At 41.7% G+C, this 22,247-nt stretch overlaps 3 protein-coding genes across 4 annotated transcripts; 1 reads left to right on the top strand and 2 right to left on the bottom strand.

The window, feature by feature from the left end:
• Positions 1-1,029: 1,029 nt before the first annotated feature.
• On the bottom strand, positions 1,030-10,615 carry si:zfos-932h1.3 (zinc finger protein 502). Of its 2 annotated transcripts, XM_032505516.1 has the most exons (9): positions 10,461-10,615; positions 7,758-7,960; positions 7,567-7,668; positions 7,391-7,486; positions 7,199-7,309; positions 7,002-7,119; positions 5,343-6,123; positions 4,812-4,870; positions 1,030-4,727 (listed from the first exon to the last, which is right to left on the bottom strand). In XM_032505516.1, exons 1-9 carry the CDS (start codon positions 10,492-10,494, stop codon positions 3,256-3,258), a joined length of 2,976 nt encoding a protein of 991 aa, XP_032361407.1. In that variant the 5' UTR covers positions 10,495-10,615; the 3' UTR covers positions 1,030-3,255. The 2 variants fall into 2 exon arrangements, with proteins under 2 accessions (XP_032361407.1, XP_032361408.1); XM_032505517.1 differs by lacking the exon at positions 10,461-10,615 and having other exon boundaries at positions 7,391-7,481; positions 7,758-7,875.
• Positions 10,616-11,322: 707 nt separating this feature from the next.
• washc3 (WASH complex subunit 3) lies at positions 11,323-17,394 on the top strand. Its single transcript, XM_032505560.1, has 7 exons — positions 11,323-11,548; positions 12,009-12,107; positions 12,214-12,279; positions 13,039-13,176; positions 14,785-14,901; positions 15,009-15,073; positions 15,165-17,394. The coding sequence occupies exons 1-7, from the start codon at positions 11,498-11,500 to the stop codon at positions 15,262-15,264; spliced, it is 636 nt and encodes a 211-aa protein (XP_032361451.1). The 5' UTR covers positions 11,323-11,497; the 3' UTR covers positions 15,265-17,394.
• A 283-nt stretch (positions 17,395-17,677) lies between these two features.
• dram1 (DNA-damage regulated autophagy modulator 1) lies at positions 17,678-22,234 on the bottom strand. The gene is made up of 7 exons (XM_032505555.1): positions 21,884-22,234; positions 20,049-20,116; positions 19,676-19,818; positions 19,408-19,585; positions 19,140-19,198; positions 18,928-19,020; positions 17,678-18,825 (listed from the first exon to the last, which is right to left on the bottom strand). Exons 1-7 carry the CDS (start codon positions 22,012-22,014, stop codon positions 18,787-18,789), a joined length of 711 nt encoding a protein of 236 aa, XP_032361446.1. The 5' UTR covers positions 22,015-22,234; the 3' UTR covers positions 17,678-18,786.
• Positions 22,235-22,247: the final 13 nt, after the last annotated feature.

The following is a 22,247-nucleotide window of genomic DNA, read 5'->3' as shown; positions in this document are numbered from 1 at the left end:
GTCTGGTCACCCTATTTTAAAAACGGTTGCATCTACTTGAATTATTTTTTTTTAAATATAAATACTCAAAAAATACAAAACCACTGTTACAGTAATGAGAGTAAATGTTACTTCCGCTCCAGGTAGTATTGTGTGATTGTGTATGCGAGTAATTAATTCCCTAAACATCTGCACACATTATATGTGATAATAGGGCTCGTAATTGGGGGTTTCAAGACTTGTTCCATGCATGCAAAGACCTCAGCTGGTTGCCAAGGGAAATGTCTCCACGAGGACAGTATAGAAGATGGCGTGTCTCTCCTTGTTTACCTTGAGAGGGATAATCCATAAAGGGAGAGATGAGCAATGAGGTTTTATTTTATTATAGATTCCCAACCAGGGTTCCAACATGTTTTCAAATCTAGAGCTCAAAGATCCCAAATCAATCAGAGAGCCATATGTTCAGATTTCAGCTGTTAATATTTAATTGTAAACTTTTCATTGATACATATTACAATGAAAGCTAACAGATTCTGTGATTAACATGATCATTCCTATACATTGTCTTCGTTGGGATGTTTTCCGAGGGAAATCATATTGAATCAAAATGAAACAGTTCCTCTTTTTTTGTGAAGCCTTCATGTAAGTTCACATCCTCAAACTGCACTTTATTTGACCACCAGTGATGTACAAAATGGAAAAAAACAGGGACCTTCCTGTTAAAGGCTCATGGGAAATGTCAGAGTACGGCTGCACAATTAATCAGAATTTTATCGAAATCGCAATATGGACTAACGCAATATCCAAATCGCAGGGGTGGGGGGCATAATATTTATTAAATCTGTATATATATTTGTATATCTGTGTCAAACCATTCTGAATTAAGTATTGTAGTGCTCCAGAAATGTCTCGGCCTAGTCGTATCCAACTGACTAAATCATCATATACAAAAATGACCATTCTCTCCAATACTGTAAATCATATCGCCATCGCAATATCAGTCAAAATCATTGCCATTAGATATTTTCCTCATATCGTGCAGCCCTATGTCGGAGCATATTTCCGTTGTATTCTATGTGAGAAGAGCCTATGGGAGAAACAGTGGTGAGTGAGCGCTGGGGGCTGGTTTGCCCTCCACATGACTGGGCAGGGATCTTGGGGGGTCAGGTGGAAAACTGCGGAGGAGTTAGGCTCACATCTCCCAGGGCCAGCGTGGGAGCACGAGGCAGGCTTACCCGCTGAGAGAGGGGCTAAATTCAGACCTGCCCTGGGATTTCTCCCCCTTACCTGGGAGAGAGGGTGATAAGTAACTCAATGGTAGCTAATAAATAACTAGTGTGAGATTAGGTCTCCATCTTCTGGAAGGAAAGCAAAGTGCAGCCAGCTTTGAGTAAATGGAATCCTTTATGAAGTCAAATAGTTTAGCTCCTTCTGCTTGTCATAGGGATCCCATTTCAAACAAACAATTGCATAGGACTCAAAACATAATTTCAACTGTTGAAAACTTGAGAACTGGAGATGAGAAAGAAAAGTTAAAGACAGAATGTTTGGAACTTTCAGAGTAGTTGACTCAGAGGTTGAAGGATGCAACAGAGTCAGGATAGTCAAGTAGGGCTGGGACGGTATGGATTCTTTCTTACCGCGGTGAAGAAGCAGCAAATCACCACGGTGTGAAGGTTAACCGCAACCCCCTTACGAGAGTAGCGTAAGTTAGAGCTGAATCTTTTGTGTTTTGCTGTCATACCACTCTGCTTTCTCTCCTCTGCGTTCATCTATTCCACAGAAAGTTCATAAAGCGTTATTGAGTAAATAAAGTAAAAAGGAAAGAAAAAAAAAAGTTGGCCGACAATGCCGAGGGCAGACGCGTCGTAGCACAGCGGTCTTTAGCAGCCATAGAGCGTGACTCGGCAGTCCGCTGACTTTCTGCTCTCTCTACCAATATAAATATATAATATAAATAAACCATAAGCCGCTCTGTTAAGACATACAAAACGTGCATGCAGGCTGAAACTCAACCGTGCTGTTTTGTCGTGATTAACCTATGAAACATAAGGACGCTTCGTTAGCTGCTAGGCTACGCTATAGTAAACGCGTCCATGTCCGCCTCGGCTCAACGGACTGTCCATCTTCATGTGCAAAGCTGAAGTGACGAGCAACTTAAAGCGTAACTCTCGCCAAAATGCAACCTAGGGTCTTTTAGTGAATGTAACTGTGTCAAACCTTTGTTTAAAAGCATATTTAGAACGGAAGCGCCACTTTTAAGATTTACTGTATTTTTGTTTTGGGACAAATGGCTTTTGAATGGGAGTGCTAGGGGCGCTACTATAAAAATTACACACTTTTTAAACACCAAGAAGGCTCGACACAACATAAAACTTAGCTCTAAGTATCACCAGGGGCTCTACACATGAACTCCAGCATTGAGAACATTGTGTTTATTAAAAAAAAGGATTTAACAACTGACTGTAGCTGTTGTTCCCTCTATCAAAAAGCGTAGATCTCCAAATGCGAATGAACGGACTCCATAGGAGGAAATGTCATTCTCATACGAGGCTCCTTTTTCAACTACAAGGTCAATATAGTTTTTTTACTAACAACAAATTATTCGTGCATTTATAGAGCTTTCCATCTCCCCTCCAGCGAACCGGAAAAACCAACAGCTAGAGTTGTTAAAACCTTTTTTAGTAAACTGAACACAAACAATGTTCTCAATGCTCAGGTTCATGTGTAGAGCCTCTGGGGATGCTTTGAGCAAAGTTTCATGTTGTGTCGAGCCTTCTTGGTGTTTTAAACATGTTGATTTTGATGCTATTACAGTAGTGCCCCTTGCCATTTGACCGACTAACAAAAATACGGTAAATCGTAAAAGTGGCGCTTCCGTCCTAATTGTGCAAAAGTTTGACTCTGGTACATTCACAAAAAAGACCCTACGTTTCATTTTGGCGAGAATCACGCTTTAAGTTTTTGTTTTATCTCCATAAACTCTTGAAGACAGTCGATAAGGATAAATACACAATTTTCATTATATTTCAAATCCCATGATATCCATTCCCCTGTAACTGTTGCGAGCCAAAAGTAAGAAAGAAAATGCAGTGATGGCGCTGATGATGTTATTGCAGCGTTAGTGGCACGTGATATTGCAGTCATGCGGTAACTGCCCCAGTCCTATAGTCAAGAGATGTGGACTAGTGTTTCTCTCCTGATCAAAACTATCTGAACTCAAGCATCTTAAAAAATGCCACATATTCAACTACAGAGATCATCTACATCATTTGTTTAATTACTTGAGTCCACAGACTGTGCGGCTTCTCCCTCTTCTGTGTGTTTCTCCATGTGTTTCTTCAGCTTGGCCTTGGACGGGAACGTCTTCATGCACTGCTCGCAGTACGGCTTCAGCGGCTTCAAACCCGAATGGCTTCGCTTGTGTCGCGCCAGCTCTGACGAGCTCTTGAACTTGAGCTCGCAGATGTTGCAGGGGTACGGCCTCTCCCCCGTGTGAATGCGCTGGTGCAGCTGAGCCTCGCTGAGGGTGAGGAAGGACTTCTCGCAGTGTCCACAGGGGAACGGCCGCTCTCCCGTGTGGATGAGATTGTGTCTGGTGAGCGCGTACGGTTTGGTGAAGCCCTTCCCGCAGTAGGTGCAGGGGTACGGGCGGGCGCCGGTGTGCGAGACGATGTGTTCCTGCTGGGTTTTCTTGCTCTTGAAACGCTTGTCACACTGAGGGCAGGAGTAGGGCCTGTCGTCCACATGGGACCTGTGATGTTTTGAAAGCTCCCCCTGCGATAAAAAGCCCTTCCCACACTGAGAGCAGAGGAACGGTTTCTCCCCGGTGTGCATCCTCTCGTGTCTGGCCAGCACCGACACCAGGGTGAACCTCTTGGGGCAGTGGGAGCACTGGAACGGCCGCTCACCTGTGTGAACCCGGAGGTGTTTCATGAGCATAAAGCGGAGCGAGAACCGTTTGCTGCACTGGCTACACTGGTAAGGTCGTTCCCCAGTGTGGGTGGATAGATGTCTCTTCACGTCAGATCTCCGGGTGTACGTCTTCTCGCAGTGTGGACACTTAAATTGACTCTTCACTTGATGCATCTGCCGGTGCTGGGAGCGCGCGAGCAGGGAGTCGAAGCCCTCGCCGCACTGCTGGCAGATGTAGCGTTTGGCGGTGACGTGAGACTTCCTGTGCTCGTGCAGCTCGGAGGGAGTGGGGAAGCTGTGGCTGCAGATGGAGCAGATCTGAGGGAGCTGGCTCTCCTCTGAGTGGGACTTCTTATGGTGGACGGTGAGCGCGCGGAGGTTAGCGAAGGAGCTCCCGCACAGCTCGCAGGAGAAAGAAATGGCCACGCCGTGATGTTTGCTCTCATGTTTGGCCAGATCCCACGAGTGCTGGAAGGTCCGGTCACACTGCGAGCAATGAAACGGCCTCTCCCCGGTGTGGGTGAGCTGGTGTCTCCTCACGTCCGACGACCGGGTGAACGTCTTACCGCACGTTTCACATGCGAGGGCCTTCTGTCTGCTCTGTGACTGTTCTGCGTTGCTCTCCTCTATGTTTCTTTTGGGGAACAGTTTAATGGACGTAAAGATCTCATCCGTGCTGGAAGGAGACGGTGCAAATTTGGCTCCTGAGAGAGGACTGTACACTTCGGTGCGAACGCTCTGCATGTGGAAGTGGGGTGGGCTGTTCTTGTCCGAGTTGTGGAAGGGACACTGGGAGCAGGTGAAGATGATGGAGGTCATGTCATCCAAGTCACCTGCAAATAAAAAAAAAAGAATGTGTGTTAAATATGTGGTTTTTATTTGAAAAGGTTTCTCTTTTTTTCATGCCAACCTATTACCTTTGTCCATTCCTTTGATGGCTATAACCGAGGGGGCAACGGATCCAGCACCTTTGCTCCTGGTGAAAATAAAAATGTTGAATCTTTAAAATGTGGATTTGACATTTTTTGGGAATACTTGTATATATTGTCTCATAATTGTGTTTTAGAAAATGGTATGTAAAATATTGATAAAGTATTGGTTTGCTCATCTTATTATTTAATTTCCCCAAATTATCAACTTATTCCTTTAAAGTAATATTCCTAATGGAAAGAAACGGCCACATAGCTTGAGACCACATAAAAATGTGTAATATTGACATAATTCAAGTTTCAGAACAACAAATTAATTCATCAACAGGAGGGCATGAACGACAAGAAATATTACCATAACTGTATTTCTAAAGCTGTTTTTGTTACTGTTATTATGTAACGTGGCAAATCTCTTGCTAATAAAAATGTGAGTGAGAAATAAAATAAAAAATAAAACTGACTCATAATACTGTGTCAAAAGAGGAAGCAGTTATGATATTACAGTATGAGTTTATGTACATTTTTGGTTCTTCACTACTTTCTCTGGATGACATCTGGATTTGACACGTCTCCTGCCAACTGGGGGGGGTCTTCATTTGTAGACGAGTGGATCGGCGCACATTATCCAAACTGGGAGACTGTTGAGTTTCAGAGACCGGATCCTCATTGGGGACATCTGTCATGTCTTCATGGACAGAAAAGGATTCCTGATCACCCTTTGAATCGGCCCAAGGGTCCATATTGCTCTCTGCGCCTTCAGGTCGGAAATCCTTCTTCACCTCTTCGACGTTTCCTCGTTTCTCATCCGTTGGCTCGCTTGTTTCTTGTCCGTTGTGTGTTTTTCCTTCATCGGGTCCATTTCCAAGCTCACCATTAAGGGCCAAATCATTGCTCTTTCCTGTCGGGACATCTTGACCGAGGCTCTCCTTCCTTAGTGCAAAGGTTTTTGTCAGAGTCTCCAGAGCTTTAGCCACATCCACAGTTTCACTCGTATCTTCTGCCCTCAGGCTGGTAGCCTCCTCACAGCCGGCGTTATCGACGCTAACTATCTCCTCTTCATAGAAATCAGTCTGAAGTTGCACTTCGGCTGACTCGATCAGTTCTCGATCTACTTCCGACGCTCCGACTTCGGTGTAGACGGCCACGACGCTGTACTGCTCCGTTCCAACAAAAGTGACGGGGTTTAGCGCATTAGCATAATTGTGGATGGATTCCAGTCCGACAGAGATGTTGGTTTTTTGCGAGGTAGGAATGGATAAAGCAGACATGATGCAGCTCCCGACGGTGGATGAAGGGCCACCTATAGAAATAAAAACAATTTCAAAAAAAAGAGTCACTGGTGGAAATACTTTCAAGGCACTTACTGGAAACTGTACTGAAAAGCTGTATCAAATTTTACTTATATTTTTCTTATTACTTTTGTCAATTAATCGTTTCATTATTTATTATTAGAACCCAGGTGACATGTTGAAATTGTTTAAGACCTAAAGTCTAAAACCCAAAAGATACTTATCCAACTGATCTTTAGAGTAGATTTTGATTAAGAAACTCTCGATTTAATATGGTTGCAAAGGATTCAGTTGATATAAATACAAATATTGCATGAAAATAAGAGCTTTATTTTTAGATTGTAATCTGGGAATTTCAGACTCTTTTTATTCCATTAAGCAACACAGGTCCGTTGGCTGTGTGGCTTAGTTGAGTTCGATATAGAACTGGCTTAAAACGCTATATGGTCATCGCTTCATTGGCCAGTTAACGCAGCACTTGCACATTAGTACACGTCAGCGCACAGGGCCACTTACTGACAAACTCTACGGACCATACCACGTGTGCGCATATTTTGACAGAGTGACAGTGTAAGTAAAGAAATAGATAGAGACAACAAAACGGAATGAATCGGAGAAGAGAAAGAAAAGGTGTGTCCTGGTCTCTTTATTTATATATTTCATACTGTACAACCAGTTTAACATGTCCTGTTCTCTAAACATGGTTGTTATTTATTCATGTTGTACCCGTCATTATATGACTGTCAGTTGAAATAAACCTTGTGTTGTAAGAAAACGTTTCTGTTTTATTTGTAATAATATCAAAATGAATATCTAAATCGCAATATCACATTTTGTCAATGTCGTGCAACCCTACTGTCAATGGACTAGTAATTTCGGCACTACTCACATGGCATTTTCAGTAGTCCTGAACTTTTGTAGTGTTGGAAGATTAAGCTCAGGTCTTCAGGTGAGGACTGAACACATTCCTCCCACGCAGAAGGAGCAGAGCCGAGCCAGGCCGCAGTCTGTAATCACAGGTTGTGGTAAATGGTGCACGTTTTGGAGAAGAACAACAACCTGGGACATCTGGATAGACAGTCTGACCTGTTTTAAGTCTGGTATTGGAAGCAGCTTTTCCAGTTTTGAGAGCAGCTCCCACAATAACACGTGCAAAGCAGCATCAAACTGTGGCCCATATTCCACTGGGAACACCTCCTGTAAGAAAATATGAAATGTTACTATAGAATTTTATTAAGGGTATTCTCAGACTAAGAAATTATTTTGAATCCGTCTGACCTGGTAGAAATAGGCTCTCTCAACTGGATCTTTCAGCAGGCTCTGAACAAGTGCAATGAAAGTGGACTCTGTCGTTCTCACCTCTGCATCCCTGTACTGCCACAGAAAGGACTTGAGTCATTTATGGTTCATCATTTTTTCGTTTTCAAAAAAAGGTATTCCCTATCTGCACTTACATCTGTGTTTGCAGAGGCTATTGGGAGTCTATCCAAATAGCTCTGGACGACTTGAGAATCAACAGAACCGCGAGCCGAGCCTTTGCAAAGCTCCAGAATCAACTGAAATATCAACAAATGGTTACTGGAAAGAAAAAAAATGATTATGGCAAAATTAGCATATATTGTTACAATAAACAACTTCTGCTCACCCTTGCTTTTAGACCCAGAATGAGTTGGGCTCTCTGTCTGTGGTTGATCAGTCCAGGGAATGCCTCTGTCACCATGGACACAAACTCCTGAAGCTTCTCATAATTCATCACATCTTTCTGCTTCGCCAGCTGCCACATAGCCGCAGACAGAAGCTGCAGTGGGGGCACCAGGAGGCGAAGAGATGTCAGGGCTAGGCTCGGCTCTGGAACATGAAGGTGTAATGTGAAATGTGGCCAACGAACTCAATCTGTTCTTTAACAGATTTGATGCTCCTGCTCCTGCCCATCCCCCCATTCACACAACTGCTGTCTCACCTCCAACCCCACTACTTCCCCCTCCCCCCCTCACTGTCCCTTGTCCTCCTTCCAGGAGAAGCCCTACCTCCCCCTCCTCTAGCCCTCCGGTTCACCTCTCTCCAGCCTGACTCCCCCTCCCCCTACCCACCTGTGACCTCTGTGTGCCTCACTGCTGACCAGGTGAGAAGACAGCTGACCAGACTCCACTCTAATAAGGCTGCAGGCCCTGATGGTATCCATCCTGGGTGCTCAAGCCTGTGCCTCTCAGCTATGTGGAGTCTTTCACCATGTCTTCAACCTGAGCCTTAGTCTCCAAAGGTCCCCATGCTGTGGAAGACATCTTGCCTCGTTCCTGTGCCAAAGACGCCACGTCCCTGACGCCAAGGACTACAGACCCGTGGCACTGACCTCCACATTATGAAGACCCTGGAGAGACTGGTTCTGGAACAGCTGCGGCCCATGGTGAGACCTCTCCTGGACCCCCTCCAGTTCGCCTACCACCCGGTTGGGAGTTGAGGACCCATCATCTTCCTGCTCAACCGCATCTACGCCCACCTGGACAGGCCGGCAAGCACGGTGAGTTCATTTTTGACTTCTCCAGTGCTTTCAACACCATCCGGCCGGCCCTGCTGGGGGAGAAGCTGACAGCGATGAAGGTGGATCCCCCCCCGTGTCCTGGATTGTTGACTACCTGACTGGCAGACCACAGTATGTGCGCCTGCAACACTGTGTATCAGACAGAGTGTCAGCAACACCGGGCCCCGCAGGGACTGTCCTCTCTCCTTCCCTTCACCATCTACACCCAGACTTCAACTACCACACAGAGTCCTGCCATCTTCAGAAGTTTTCTGATGACTCTGCTGTGGTTGATGTATCAGCGAGGGGGACGAGGCTGAGTACAGAGCTGTGGTGGGACTTTGTCACATGGAGTGAGCAGAACCATCTACAGCTCAATGTGACAAAGACCAAGGAGCTGGTGGTGCTAAGGAGAGCCAAGGCAGCAGTGAGCCCTGTTCCATCCAGGGGGTCAGTGTGGACATCGTGGAGGACTACAATACCTGGGAGTGCACTTGGACAATAACTGGACTGGCCAAGAACACTCAAGCCCTCTACAGGAAGGGCCAAAGCCGTCTCTATTTCTGAGGAGGCTGAGGTCCTTCAACATCTGCAGGACAATGCTGAAGATGTTTTGAGTCTGTGGTGGCCAGTTGCTACCTCTTTGCTGTTGCATGCTGGGGCAGCAGGCTGATGTAGCGGACGCCAACAGACTCAACAAACTGATTCGCAAGGCCAGTGACGTCGTGGGGTGATCTGGACTCTCTGTCGGGGTGTCAGATAGGAGGATGCTGTCCAAACTACATGCCATCTTGGACAATGTCTTGCACCCACTCCAGGCTTGTTGCTCATCACAGGCATTTCATGTACAGACTCATTCTCCCAAAATGCACTACAGAGCGCCACAGGAAGTCATTCCTGCCTGTGGCCACAAACTTTTAACTCCTCCTCTAAGTGTCTGACACACACACACACCCACACACCACACACACACACACACACACACACACACACACACACCACACCACACACACACACACACACACACACACACACACTTAGGAGGTTGAAACTGGCAAATTATCTGTATTATCTGTTTGTGCAATAACACTGGCCGACATGTGTGCTCTCAAATACCACAATATTATTATTATTATTATTATTTAACTTTTCACCATTCCAAATCTTAATTAGTGTGAATTATGTAAATAATGTATAATAACATTCCTTATGTAAATACCGTACGTACCAATTCCTTATATTTCTTTATTTCTTGTATTCTACACTATTTTATAATATTGTGTGCAACTACAACACAGAGCTTCCCTTCGGGGATCAATAAAGTATTTCTGATTCTGATTCTGATTCTGATTCTGAAAGATGGTCTGTTGAGGGCATCAACGAGCTTTTAAAGAAAGAGAGCACTTGCAAACTAACATCATCTTTAACTTAAACTATTATGAGAAACCTTCTTTTTTAAAGTAGCTCTTTCACAATGGAAATATCACAGGTTGGCAAAATTACTGATACATCTACATTTTACGTGTAAACTACCCCCAACAGAACCTGTCATTAGCCTGTGAACCAGTATAATATCTGGACAATCCTATTTAATGTGAGTTTTAAGACTTGCAACCTGGTATCTACAGCTGTGCTTTAGGTCTCGGAGCAATTAACTGTATTACATGACATTATTATTTAGAATCGGACAATAACAAGTTTAATTTCTACTGCGACAGCGCCAGTCTGATAGCGTCTCACTGTTATGATTCCTATTGATAGACGGGTCCCGCTAACTGCCTTACTAGCCTGCTTTAAATTACAGCCTGAGCAATTTATGAATATACGCACCGTTTATTTTCTCTATTGACCCGATAACCTCCATTAGAGTTATATGCTTCCTGTAGCGTTGCGAAATAAATGTAAAATAATGTTGTTAGATTTTTTTTTTTTAGGCTAACATGCGCTGTTAGTACGCAAGCACCCGTTTCCTCAACGCTTCTCTAGCGTTTCCTCTCTTTCCAAAATAAAGGTCTCCGCTGTGACTGCTCAATCCAATTTTGTCTCCTAACTTAAAGTTGAAAAATAATACATGCACTTTAACTACACGCTTTGACTGCATTTTACACGAATACACTTTTCCCAGATAGAATATTCGTGAAATTTCCATTCCTATTGTTTTTTAAACAAACCTTTAAAGTTTTGACAAAACAACCCCAACTCAAGGGTCACAAAGCACAGTTGAAAGCTCTGAGAAGGCATGGTAGGCAATAGTCTAGTCTTCAAAACCTTATATATATTTAAAGACTATTGTAATTATTATCTAGAAGTTTTCCTAATCAGTACTGCTGGTCAAAGACACAAAACAACATATTTGTAAAGGGGCAAATTCTGGATCCTCCCAAAGTAGCACTGACTTTAATAACAACCCCAAAACACAAGTTTGATCTAAGTTTAAACACATATTTTTTAAGATAGTGACTAGATATTTAATTCATTTAAAGAAAATCTCCGGAAAATAACACTAATAAATGTCTTTTATGCAAGTACCACACTGTTGAGTTAAACGTTATTTTAAAACAGAATGAAATGTTGTGTAATCTAATCATCAGAATAGGGTAGCTATAGTGGATCTTTGGGCAAATCTATCCACAAGACATAACCGGATGTCGTTGTTTTCCACAGAAAGAAGACATCAGAATAAAAGCTCAAATCAAACATTCCCATTGGCTAACGTCGTGACGTCAAGACACGAGCACACAGTCCTTAGTCACATGAAACGTTTCACTGCAAGGTTTATGCACCGTTTTCCTGGCATTCTGCAGTGAAAGTACTTACCATTAGTACTGAAACTGCTCTATAATCTGCAGGAAGTTTAAAAACTCAACATGGACGAGGACGGGCTGCCTATTGTGGGTTCTGGCGTCGATCTTACCAAGGTAACTTTGGTAACTGTTATCTAGCTATAACGTTGTATTAGCTAGCGTAAACGTTAGCTAGCGAAAACAGGCCAAAACAAGGCTCAGAGACAGTTGTCACTCTGTTTAACAAGTCACATAGTAACAGTGACGTTAGTTTACCAAATACTATTAAGGTGTAATGGAAACAAGCCGAGAGTTTCATTATAATTAGCAAACATTGTAATATTCCAAAGAAAACTGCCTTTCACATCTAGCTAGCTAAATTACAAGCAATTATAGCTTGGAACAAATAATAGTAGGGTGAAGGATAACAATGTGAAGTGATTTACATAAGGATTTAGCCATTGTACAAGGTGGCTCAGCTGTGGTTGAAATATTTTGCAGTCACCAAAGGCTATTCAATTGTTACACTTCTACTATGTACATCACATGCTGAGTTCCTTCCTAAAATAACTCAATCTGTCTGGGTTTCCTTCAGGTCCCTGCTATTCAACAGAGAAGAGTCGTTGCCTATCTCAATCAGTTTGTTGTGCACACGGTCCGGTTCCTGAACCGTTTCTCCACAGTGTGTGAAGAGGTTTGTACATTGTCTTGCACACTTATAATTTGATCTTTTAACTTGATTCTGTTGTCCTTAGACTTACTTAGATGATATCCTGAACTGTCTAACTTCTTTCCTACAGAAACTCGCAAACATATCTCTTCGCATACAGCAGATTGAAACAACCCTGTGCATTCTGGAAGCAAAGGTGAGTTCTTAAGCCACCCCAGTCTGTAGTTTATTACACTCTGTATACGTGCCCTCAGTGGTGGAATGTAACTAAGTACATTTACTAAAGTAGTGTACTTAAGTACAATTTTGAGGTACATTTACTTTACTTGAGTCTGTTCTTTTCATGACACTTTCTACTTCTACTCCACTACAGTTCAGAAGGAAAAATTGTACTTTTTACTCCCACTAAATCAATCTGACATCTTTAGTTACTATACAAAACACATGTAGCTTATAAAATATGATGTTTTATTATAAATCTAACTACACAACAATATATACTGTATAGGCCTACAAATACAACTGAAATGATTAGCCGATTAAACGCAGAACTCTTTGGAACGTTTCCAGTTTCTGAAATGTGATGAATTTTCTGCATTGAGTACTTTTAATTTGAATACTTTAAGTACATTGTCCTGATGACATACTACATACTTTTAACTGAGTCTCATTTTCATTTTTTTAACATTAGTTTTTGGGCATGACAGCTAAAGACATGAAAGGGGAGAGAGAGGGGGAATGATGATTCAGAAAAGGGCCACAGGGTGGAGTTGAACCTGCGCCCGCTGCATCAAGTAGTAAACCTCTGTCTCTCTCTCAATGCAGGACTTTTACTAGTATTCTACAGTGTGGTATTATGACTTTTTCTTAAGTAAAGGATCTGAATACTCCTTCCTCCACTGCATGCCATGCCCATGCACTGACCATATATCAAATGTTGTTATGATCTGAGCAGCTGTCCTCCATTCCCGGGCTGGAGGGCGTCACGATAGAGGGACTCGGTCAGCGGCAACCTGCTCAGGCCAATGGACCCACTACTGCCAGTCAGAACCAAACAGGTGGTCCACCAGCAGGGACCCTGCCCCCCCCACAGGTCAATACACTGACATGACACTAGGGCTGGGACGGTTACCGCAATACCGCGGCCATGTGACGTTTACCGCGGGTCTAAGACGTAGCAAATTCAACCTTTCGCGAGTTGGGGAGGGCAGTGCTCCATGATACATAACATACACGGTTGGGAAGGCAAAGACATTTCTCCGTTCTCAGCTGAGGTAGACACATTGCCGTTAACGCTGCAGTGTTTACTATTGCACATCAGCCTAATAGCTAGCAGAGTGTCTTCAGTAGTAGTAGTAGTAGGTAGAAGAAATCCATACCGTCCCAGCCCTACATGACACAAACAAATATATGGGATTTTTTTCAGCCACACTGCACCACAGAACAGCCAAAGTCAAAGATGATTTACTTGGACATTATTTGTTGTGCGTAAGGGAACAGTTTGAAATTGGGGTGTTATGAAATATACGATTGATACCACCCTCATGTCTGTGCGTTAATTATAAAGCTAAAGGCAGGGAAATTGTAAGCTTAGCCTTGCATTAAGACCTTTAGCCCAGACAAAATCGTAGCTACACGTTAAAAACTGAAACGGGTGCTTTGAACACCCAGTTGTGTGTGCAAGCACGCTGCCTTTTTATTACCATGAGTTTACAGACACGTCTCAGCTGGTTGGCTATCACCTGTGTAGGGTTGGGTACCGCTTCGAAACCGTAGCAAAACGGTGCACACCGTTTTGAGATTGAACATTCCCCTGAAAATGAGGAGAATCCACCTATTAACTAGGGCTGGGCGATATGGAGAAAATCAAATATCACGATATTCCTTACCAAATACCTCTATGTTGATATTGTAGACTATTGGTGCTTTAACAAAATGTTACTTACACAATGAGAATGTTTTGATAAATAATCATCAGAAATGATTTAATGACTTAGTGGGTAAAGGTAAATAATAGAAAAGCTACAACAGTCTGGTAAGTTCAGAAAATGACATCACTTTACTGTAATGCAGCCTGTAAAACCAGGTAAAGACAACACTTAATATATTACGATATCCAAAATCTAAGACGATATCTTGTCTCATATTGCAATATCAATATAACATTATATTGCCCAGCCCTACTACCAACACCTCCTAAAGCGCTCTAATTACCCCGTTATATCTGGTTTGCTGTAGGACTGATGGCTGTTACCATGCCCAGACGCATGCAGCTCAACCACACAACTCCCCGTAAAACCACAACTTCAGACTTTTGTTTATGCACATATAAACAAATCAGATACAGTGTGTTAATTAGTGAGCTTTAGAGGTGCTGGTAAGTAAGTTATCTTGGAGTTTTGGAATGAGTGAGCCAGCCTAGTTGTTTACATTCCTTATGATAAGCTAAGATAACCAGCTGCAGGATGTGGCTTCCTATTTAGCGTACAGACACCAGCTCTCCGCAAGTAAACACATTTCTCAAACTGCCACACTATCACATAAACATTACACAAGCCACAAACTCTGCAAGTCTAAAACCTACCAAAAAGTACCATCTACTTGAAATTCTAAATAAGATACCACATTTGATATCCTGTGTCGCCTAAACCACTTACTATTTCATGCTGTTTTTACTAATTTCTATATTTCAATGTTGCAGCCCACTCAGGCTGCACCAGAGCCTGCAACGACACCAAAAGCTGAAGCAGCTGCAGAGGATGTCATGACAGTGGCCAAGGACCCACGTTATGCCCGATACCTGAAAATGGTTCAAGTGGTAAATCATCAATAACACCTGCCCATGGATTATAGGGATTTAAAAAAAAAAGAAGAAAAAAAAATCTTTAATTTTCTGTATCTCAATGCATGTTTTATCTGTCACAGGGAGTTCCAGTTATGGCTATAAAGAATAAAATGGTCCTGGAGGGTTTGGATCCTAACTTGCTTGAGTGAGTGCTTTACGGTTTCTGGTGACGATCATATATCAGTCTTCCTTTTTGTGAAACTGACCAATACCATTTCCTTCACTGCTGATGACAGCACACCAGATGCCCCCGTGCCTGACAGAGGAGTGAGGAGCACTGAGGAGCACGATGCCGCTGTCACCAGCTCTGACAGCGAATCATCTTTCAGTGACTGACATCCGTCCCCATCACCCACAAAGGTTCCTGTAAAGGCCATCCATCGCTACTCTGAGCTTCTGTAGGCCTGTACGGAGGAGACGTAGGTGGCAGTGTTCCTGTAAGTGAGTGCCAGTCAGAAGGTCGAAATGTAAGTGCCTGAAACAGGAAACTCCAAGTAGAGCGATTGTAATTTCAGTGGAACAGCGTTGAAACAGTTTTGCTTACAATTGGTCAGTGACCTCCTCAGTTTTGATACATTTTGCATTTTTGACTAATTCAAAAAGAGGGAATAATTATCCCTGTTGATAATGTTAGTTATGAGAATTCAGAACATGGAAGTAGCAAGTTGGGGGGGGAGGTTTGTACAAAAAAGTGTGGAACGTAATTGCTCTTCTCTTTGGTTGTCACACTACTATCTCAGTCTAATGCCTTTTATAGAGATGCACTCATCCGTTGAAAGTTATTCAAAAATGTGGATACTTTTTGAATGTTTGGCATATGCATTGTAATTCTGTGTGTTAAGACCAGGGGAAAAAAAATATCACCATGATCTTTGTGTCGATCTATTGTATATCATAATACCAGTTTAATAGGAAGGAAAATCACGGGTCTTTTAGCATGACATTTTTTTAAATCCTAAAATTCCATCGTTATGATAAAATTGTTCCAACAAGTTGCAGTTGAGCATCAAAGTGTTCCATTGTTTAACGTTTGTCAACCACAACAGGGAAGGTGGAAATTGTCTTTTTCACAGTGATCACCAATAGTTACAGGTGGCCATGTTTTGAGGAACAAAAACTACAGTACATTCTGTGTAAGGCCGCTTTTGCTTTTTGCACACTTTATTGTATCATAAGATGGATTGTTTTCAACTTTTGGGCATCAATTTACACACAATGATATTAAAGCATAAACATGTTATAACTCTGATTCTCACGGCGCTGCGGTTTTGTTCCGTCCTTCGCCATACCACACCGGGAGCGTCTCAGAAGCGGAGCGCCTTGCTGCCCAATTCGCCGATTTTATTGGGTAACACTTGAAGGTATCTACATAAGAGTGACATGACACAGTCATGACACATGAACCAAAACCCTAACTTGGCATGACAACACCGATTGACACTTACTGAAAGAAGCGGTATGTCATAAACGCTTATGACTTGTTTATGTTTTATGACACGTTCATGACAGCGTTATGTCAATCTTATGTAGATACCTTCAAGAAAGGTTTAGCCTTTTATTGTCTCTACAAGTCCTTTACAGGTCAATCGTGTGCTTATTAAGCTAGTTTCCACCTTCCACTCCAAGCACTCCTGCGGTTAAACTCCATGCCTTCTCCTTTCTGGTGTTCTCCTTATAAAGAAAACAAATCTGTAAAACATAGACGATATTGGGGGTGGGGGGGGTCTTTTGGTACATTGACTGGATAGTCTCGCTGTTTCACTTCCTGTCCTGCTGTCCAAACGGAAGACTTCTGAGACACACCGTGATGCGGCTGGTGGAATATTGAGTATTGACTTGAATGTCAGCGATGGTACGCAGACGCGCCCGGGGGAAAATATGGTTTGGATGTTTTTTTGCAAACGTATTATGAAGCTTGAATGAAGAATAACAAACTTGCACTAAGAGGGAAATCTGTGATAAACACCACTTGTCAGAACATGTAAACTGCGGGGGGTTTGTGTTGCTATGTTGGTTGTATCAACTTATCATGACAATGATCATGACTTGTAATTACATGCCTAAAAATGTAAAATATGAAAGTCGAGAATGCTTTTGTAAAAAAATCAGTATTCATAAGATTTCTATGTCCGAATGTTACACTATGACTGTGAAAAATCTGTGGAGGAATCTGGAAAGCACTTTGTGTTCAAAAGCAAAAAGTTTTGGATCTGTAATAAACTCACACGGTTTGCTTCAATAAAAAGTACCTTTTATTTTTCAGCTCAGCAATCAGGACACACAATACATATTTGTATACATACTTGTAAATACAGTATCTGTAGTGGACGGGTCAATAATCTGTGTTCATGTGATCACTATTACAGCCAAGGACTTTCTCTTTGGAATACTGGATGTCAGTCCCGTCTACTAATCACCACTTATAGACAAAGATCTACAAAGGAATGCTCCACTGGTCTACTGGCTGGTGAAATCTATCAGCTGATATAAAAATGTGATCTTTAAATTGGCAAATAGCAAGAGCCAACACTATGATGCAAACATTTTCACGTCTTTCTTGTCGCAAGCCTTCTCAGCGTGTTACAGGAACACATTAAAGGTAGTTCTAAACATCTGAAGCAGCCTGACAGTATGTCAGAGTATTTACTCACTTTCCCCATGTGTCAAGTCCATTTTATTTATTAATCACAAAACCACAAATTTGTCTCAGAGGGCGTAAGAGCCTCTACTCTTCTGCCCTTGGTATTTGTACTCATTGATGTTACTTGTTGAATAAAAACCTAGAAGGGCACTTCCTTCCTTCTGTTCTTCCTTTGCCCAAGCCACCTCCAAATTTCATAAAAATTGAGAAAATAGTTGTTTTTTAATGTGAAATGCTGGAAACCTTTGCATCTTCAGGCTCCTGAAAATTCTACAAATTAAACCATTTAAGAAGGAAAAGTCAATATTGGTTGAACTGCTTCAAACTGTTTGCTGCTCTGAGGCACACTGAAAACTTGTCTTTAATTTGAATAAGCTTCAATGCCTTGTTTACTTTATCACAGCAATTTAATTTGGCAGTTACTAACTAATAAGTAACTTAATTCCCATTGGATTATCTGTGTACAGGCTGTAGACCTATGCACAACCTACTCCAAAGCTGCACTGTAGACCCAGCATTAACCCTTTAGTACATGAGCACCACATAGTGACTCTGAATCAGAGCATCAATAGAAAGAGCTGTTTCTACCTAATTTGTAGAGAAAACTGCTAAAACATGGAATACAACTTTGTTTAAGGAACTGGCAGCATTTGAATAAAAACTCCCTTAAAGTTAAATTTCAGGTTTCTGTTTACTTCCATACAGTGTCAGAGTCCGTGTAGTTTCCTCATTCAACATCAGCCGCTGTGTGACCACACACTGACGTGTTAGTAAGATTGGTATTCCCATTTAACCATGTGTAGCTGTCATGTGTTCACTGTGTGATGAACTTCTCTTATTGCTGGTCAGAGGTCTGACAGGATGTGTCATGCTGGTGTGGAAACAGTCAAGTGCAAAGTGTGAACACCGGATGCAAAACGTACACTTATAAAAATGATTCGAGTTTGCATAAAAAGTACAAAGATATAGTCCGTGATCAGCTTTTTCTTGTATAACTTCACAACAGCCAGTTATTTAAGACGTATAAACATTACTGTAATCTACCAATAAATTCAGTCAAGTGATACAAAACACAAAATCGTATAAAAAAAGCTTTGCAGTGTGAATGGCAAATGTACAAAATTTGTGCATAAAAGCTCTACAAAAAACAAATGCAGCACATTATAAAATTTTCAAATACTTATAGGGTTTCGTTGGCAGTTGCAGACTCATCAAGGCTACTCATCATATTCAGTTGTCACCCGTAAGGTAAACAGCTGTAGGAAATAAAAAAAAAAAAAAAGGAGAGAAATAAGAACCTATTTGCGGCAGGAAACTAAAAGAAAGAGTTTTATGTTTGACGGTGTGATGATACTCACTTTGAAATCTTCGATGTAAGTGAGGAAGAAGCAGATGAAGCTGAAGGCAACGGTCCACTCGCACACGGCGCTGGCTACGTGGAAGGGATAGTCCTGAAAGAGGGACAATCACGACACGTTCATCCTGTTAGCGTTGATGTCAAACGATGCGCTACAATTCAAAAAGACTAATGATTAATCAATTAGCAAAATGGTGACAAACGACAGCCCACCTTGTCTCCTGTGTCTCTGTGCAATGTGGTTTGTTTCACAAAGTACGCGCAGATGACAGCTGAATTATCCATGAAGGAAAATGGTATTTATCAATGGCTGTCCCTTGTGCATGTAGCGGTAATGCCTCTGAGGGCAAGAGAATAATGGTGCAATCATAAAGCCAAGTTCCTGGTTAAATGCATGTCATGCTGGTAAACAGCAGGAAACCAAACATATTGACGTTCATGTTTCTGTATTTTAACAGATTAGACTTCTGTGAAAGGATACTGGGGAAAAATGCCAAAATAGCCAGGGTGGCGATACCCGAACGTGCTCGACACACACCCAGGGAGGACCCGAATGGATAGACATAATACGATATGACGGACTGGAGGGTTATGTACGCGATGCCAGAGAGAAAGAACACCAGAGCTCCTATATCATGCACTACTGTTACTGTTGTTTCCTGCAATCAGAAAGTAGAAAAATACGCCATTAAACATGACGCATTTTATTTCATGTGATCAAAATTTTGCACCACGTGTTAAAGACATACCTGGAACGTTGCAACAACACACATGCCCAAACAGGAGAACATCCCAAACCAAAGAGCGGTTTTATTAAGACATGGGCTCACCACCCGTGTGTCCGCACTCATCTTCTCCACCAACTTGTACATGGCATATATGGTCGCCATTCCTGTGTGAAGGTTTGAACATGCATTTACTACAAAGTCTTGTGCGCTTATGACTATTTTTTTTAAAGAAAAATCCACTTTCATTTCACCGAAAACATTCTGCTTTCATTTTCGCAAAAAAAGGGGAAATGGGACTAACTTCTTTTTAAAATTTTGGTTCCTCCCTTTGGAAAGCCCAAAGTTGCCTAAAAGAGTCAGAGGTGACATGGCACACTGATGGGAGTGAAAATACCTGCGCATGCAGAAATGAATGTCATCAGGCCAAAGATACAGCTCTCGGGGGGGTTTGCACCTGTGTCACTGAAAAGGGAAAAGGGAGAGCTGCATTTATGTCCTCACATTACAGATGTGTGTTGATGGTCAGTGGTACAAAGAAGTAGATTTACTCAAGTTGGTACTTAACTCAAGTAAGGTACTTGAGCCTACTACATATTTACATTTTCTGCTACTTTATACTTCACCTCCATTACATCTCAGAGGCAAATATTGTACTTTTTACTCCACTTTTTACTCCAATTTGTTACCTTTTTATATATACAGTAACCTTTATATAAAGTTACTGTGTAGATTTAGATTAATGAAACAAAATACCAACAAATACCATAATAGTGTATTATATAGTGGGTTAAGATAAAGTTGCATTGATCCCTTGGTGAAAGCTCCACTGGCAGTATAGTACAACATGAGATCCACCTTTACCAGATGTAACATTAAAGGGAAGTTTTATTCCACTAATGTAATATATAATGTAATATATTAGGCTCGGAGTCACCAGAGGCCTCACAATACGATATCATCACCATACTTATGTCAGGTTACGGTATTATCGCCATAGTGCAACATTCTGCGATATATTGCCATTTATTACCCCCCCCCCCCTCCAACTTCAAATTTTGCACAATTTCAAATTATGTCATCAAAAGGAACTTCTGTCAACATCTGTTTAATCTAAAAAGATACATCTCTATATTTGCTCATCTCACTTCAATTGTATTGCAATGCTATGCTGTATTGATTCCCCCCAAACCCACCCACCCCTATAATATATATATATATATTGTTCTAGTATGAGAAGAAATATTGAATATGGGACTTTTACTTGTAACGCAGTATTTCTGTACTGTGGCCTTGTATTACTACCAGTGTTGCTCATAAGTTTATGAACCCATGCTAAAGTTGACTAAAAGAGTAATAAAAAAAATATCATCTTTTGGAAATTACTCTTGATGCCTTAATTTAAAAAAAAAAAAATATGAAAAATACAAACTTTAAGGGTGCCAGTTATGTAATCAATCATGTAATGTATCATAAATAAATAAATGGTCTTCCTTAAAAGACAAGGGGTATTAGTATACATTCCCTTATGTTAAATTCCCATAGAGGCAGGCAGATTTAGATTTTTAAAGGCCAGTTATTTAATGGATCAAGATACTATGCATCCTGATAAAGTTCCCCTGGCCTTTGGAATTAAAATACCCCCCCCCCCCCTCCCCCCCATCATCACATACCCTTCACCATACTGTGCCTAGAGATATTATTTTAGTTAGCCAAATAGCTGGTTTGATTTGCATTGAGAGATGATTTTATAGAGAAAAGAAAATACCACATGCCAATCTCTTTTTTTTTATTATTCCTCTTTTTAGTCAACTTCAGCATGGGTTCATAATCTAATGAGCACCACTGTACTGTAAGTGAAAGATCAGAGTATAGCCTACATCTTCCATCACTGGTGATAGTGAAGCATAACTACCAGTGATTCGTTGGGACTAGGGTTGGATGTGTGTGACATTTTAAACTTTACTCGTCTCTTCTTAAAAATAAAAGTCTAACTTCAAAGGGAGAAGTGAAAAGCAGAGGTCTCGAGCTTGACAAAGTAACAGCTGTGTGTACGTGCAGCTGGAGTTTGGGTGGCAGCCAGGTTACGGAGGAAAACGAAACTAAACTCATGCAACAAATCACTGGAAACAAAAGATAAATCGACATGCACTTTTTTTAAACACCTCACAATTGAACTGAAGATTAATAATAACTTTTTAAAAAAAAACCACGTGTGTGAATAAAACTTACCTTATATATGGAAATATGACGTCGACATCATGTCTGTAAATCGCAATAATGTAGGAAATAATGAAAGTGCTGGAGGACCAGGTGACCAAAAACGCTGGTAGAAAGCACAGGCCTTGCGTGAACCAGAACATCTCCGGGGGTTAACGCTGGTTAAAGGAGTAATATAATGCCATATGCAATATAGAATCCACGTTGAAATGCTGTTGAGTCCGCCGCTGAGGTCTGTTCGATGAAGTTACCGACAGTCACATGGTGGGTGTGTTAACCAGAATGAGCTCGATCTTTGCCGATCGGTCGATACATACAGTATACAGTTTACCTCTTCCCCAAAATCGACTCAGCCGCTATGATCATCTGGCGCTTC

Source organism: Etheostoma spectabile, chromosome 23, assembly GCF_008692095.1.
Source record: "Etheostoma spectabile isolate EspeVRDwgs_2016 chromosome 23, UIUC_Espe_1.0, whole genome shotgun sequence".
NCBI classification, from domain to species: Eukaryota; Metazoa; Chordata; class Actinopteri; order Perciformes; family Percidae; genus Etheostoma; species Etheostoma spectabile.
Note: the sequence above shows the minus strand (reverse complement) of the source record. Positions and strands in the feature narration are given on the sequence as shown.

Excerpts from the sequence above, each read along its gene's own strand:
- dram1 (XM_032505555.1), bottom strand. The coding sequence starts at position 22,014 with ATGTTCTGGTTCACGCAAGGCCTGTGCTTTCTACCAGCGTTTTTGGTC. Across the intron at positions 20,117-21,883 it reads GTCATATTTCCATATATAAG|TGACACAGGTGCAAACCCCC; the intron begins GTAAGTTTTATT and ends TTCCCTTTTCAG. Across the intron at positions 19,199-19,407 it reads TATTTTGGCATTTTTCCCCA|CTGTCATCTGCGCGTACTTT; the intron begins GTATCCTTTCAC and ends TGGATAATTCAG.
- washc3 (XM_032505560.1), top strand. The coding sequence starts at position 11,498 with ATGGACGAGGACGGGCTGCCTATTGTGGGTTCTGGCGTCGATCTTACC. Across the intron at positions 11,549-12,008 it reads CTGGCGTCGATCTTACCAAG|GTCCCTGCTATTCAACAGAG; the intron begins GTAACTTTGGTA and ends GGTTTCCTTCAG. Across the intron at positions 13,177-14,784 it reads GGACCCTGCCCCCCCCACAG|CCCACTCAGGCTGCACCAGA; the intron begins GTCAATACACTG and ends TCAATGTTGCAG.
- si:zfos-932h1.3 (XM_032505516.1), bottom strand. The coding sequence starts at position 10,494 with ATGGAGGTTATCGGGTCAATAGAGAAAATAAACG. Across the intron at positions 7,961-10,460 it reads GTCAATAGAGAAAATAAACG|AGCCGAGCCTAGCCCTGACA; the intron begins GTGCGTATATTC and ends TTCATGTTCCAG. Across the intron at positions 7,310-7,390 it reads AGAGAGCCTATTTCTACCAG|GAGGTGTTCCCAGTGGAATA; the intron begins GTCAGACGGATT and ends ATTTTCTTACAG.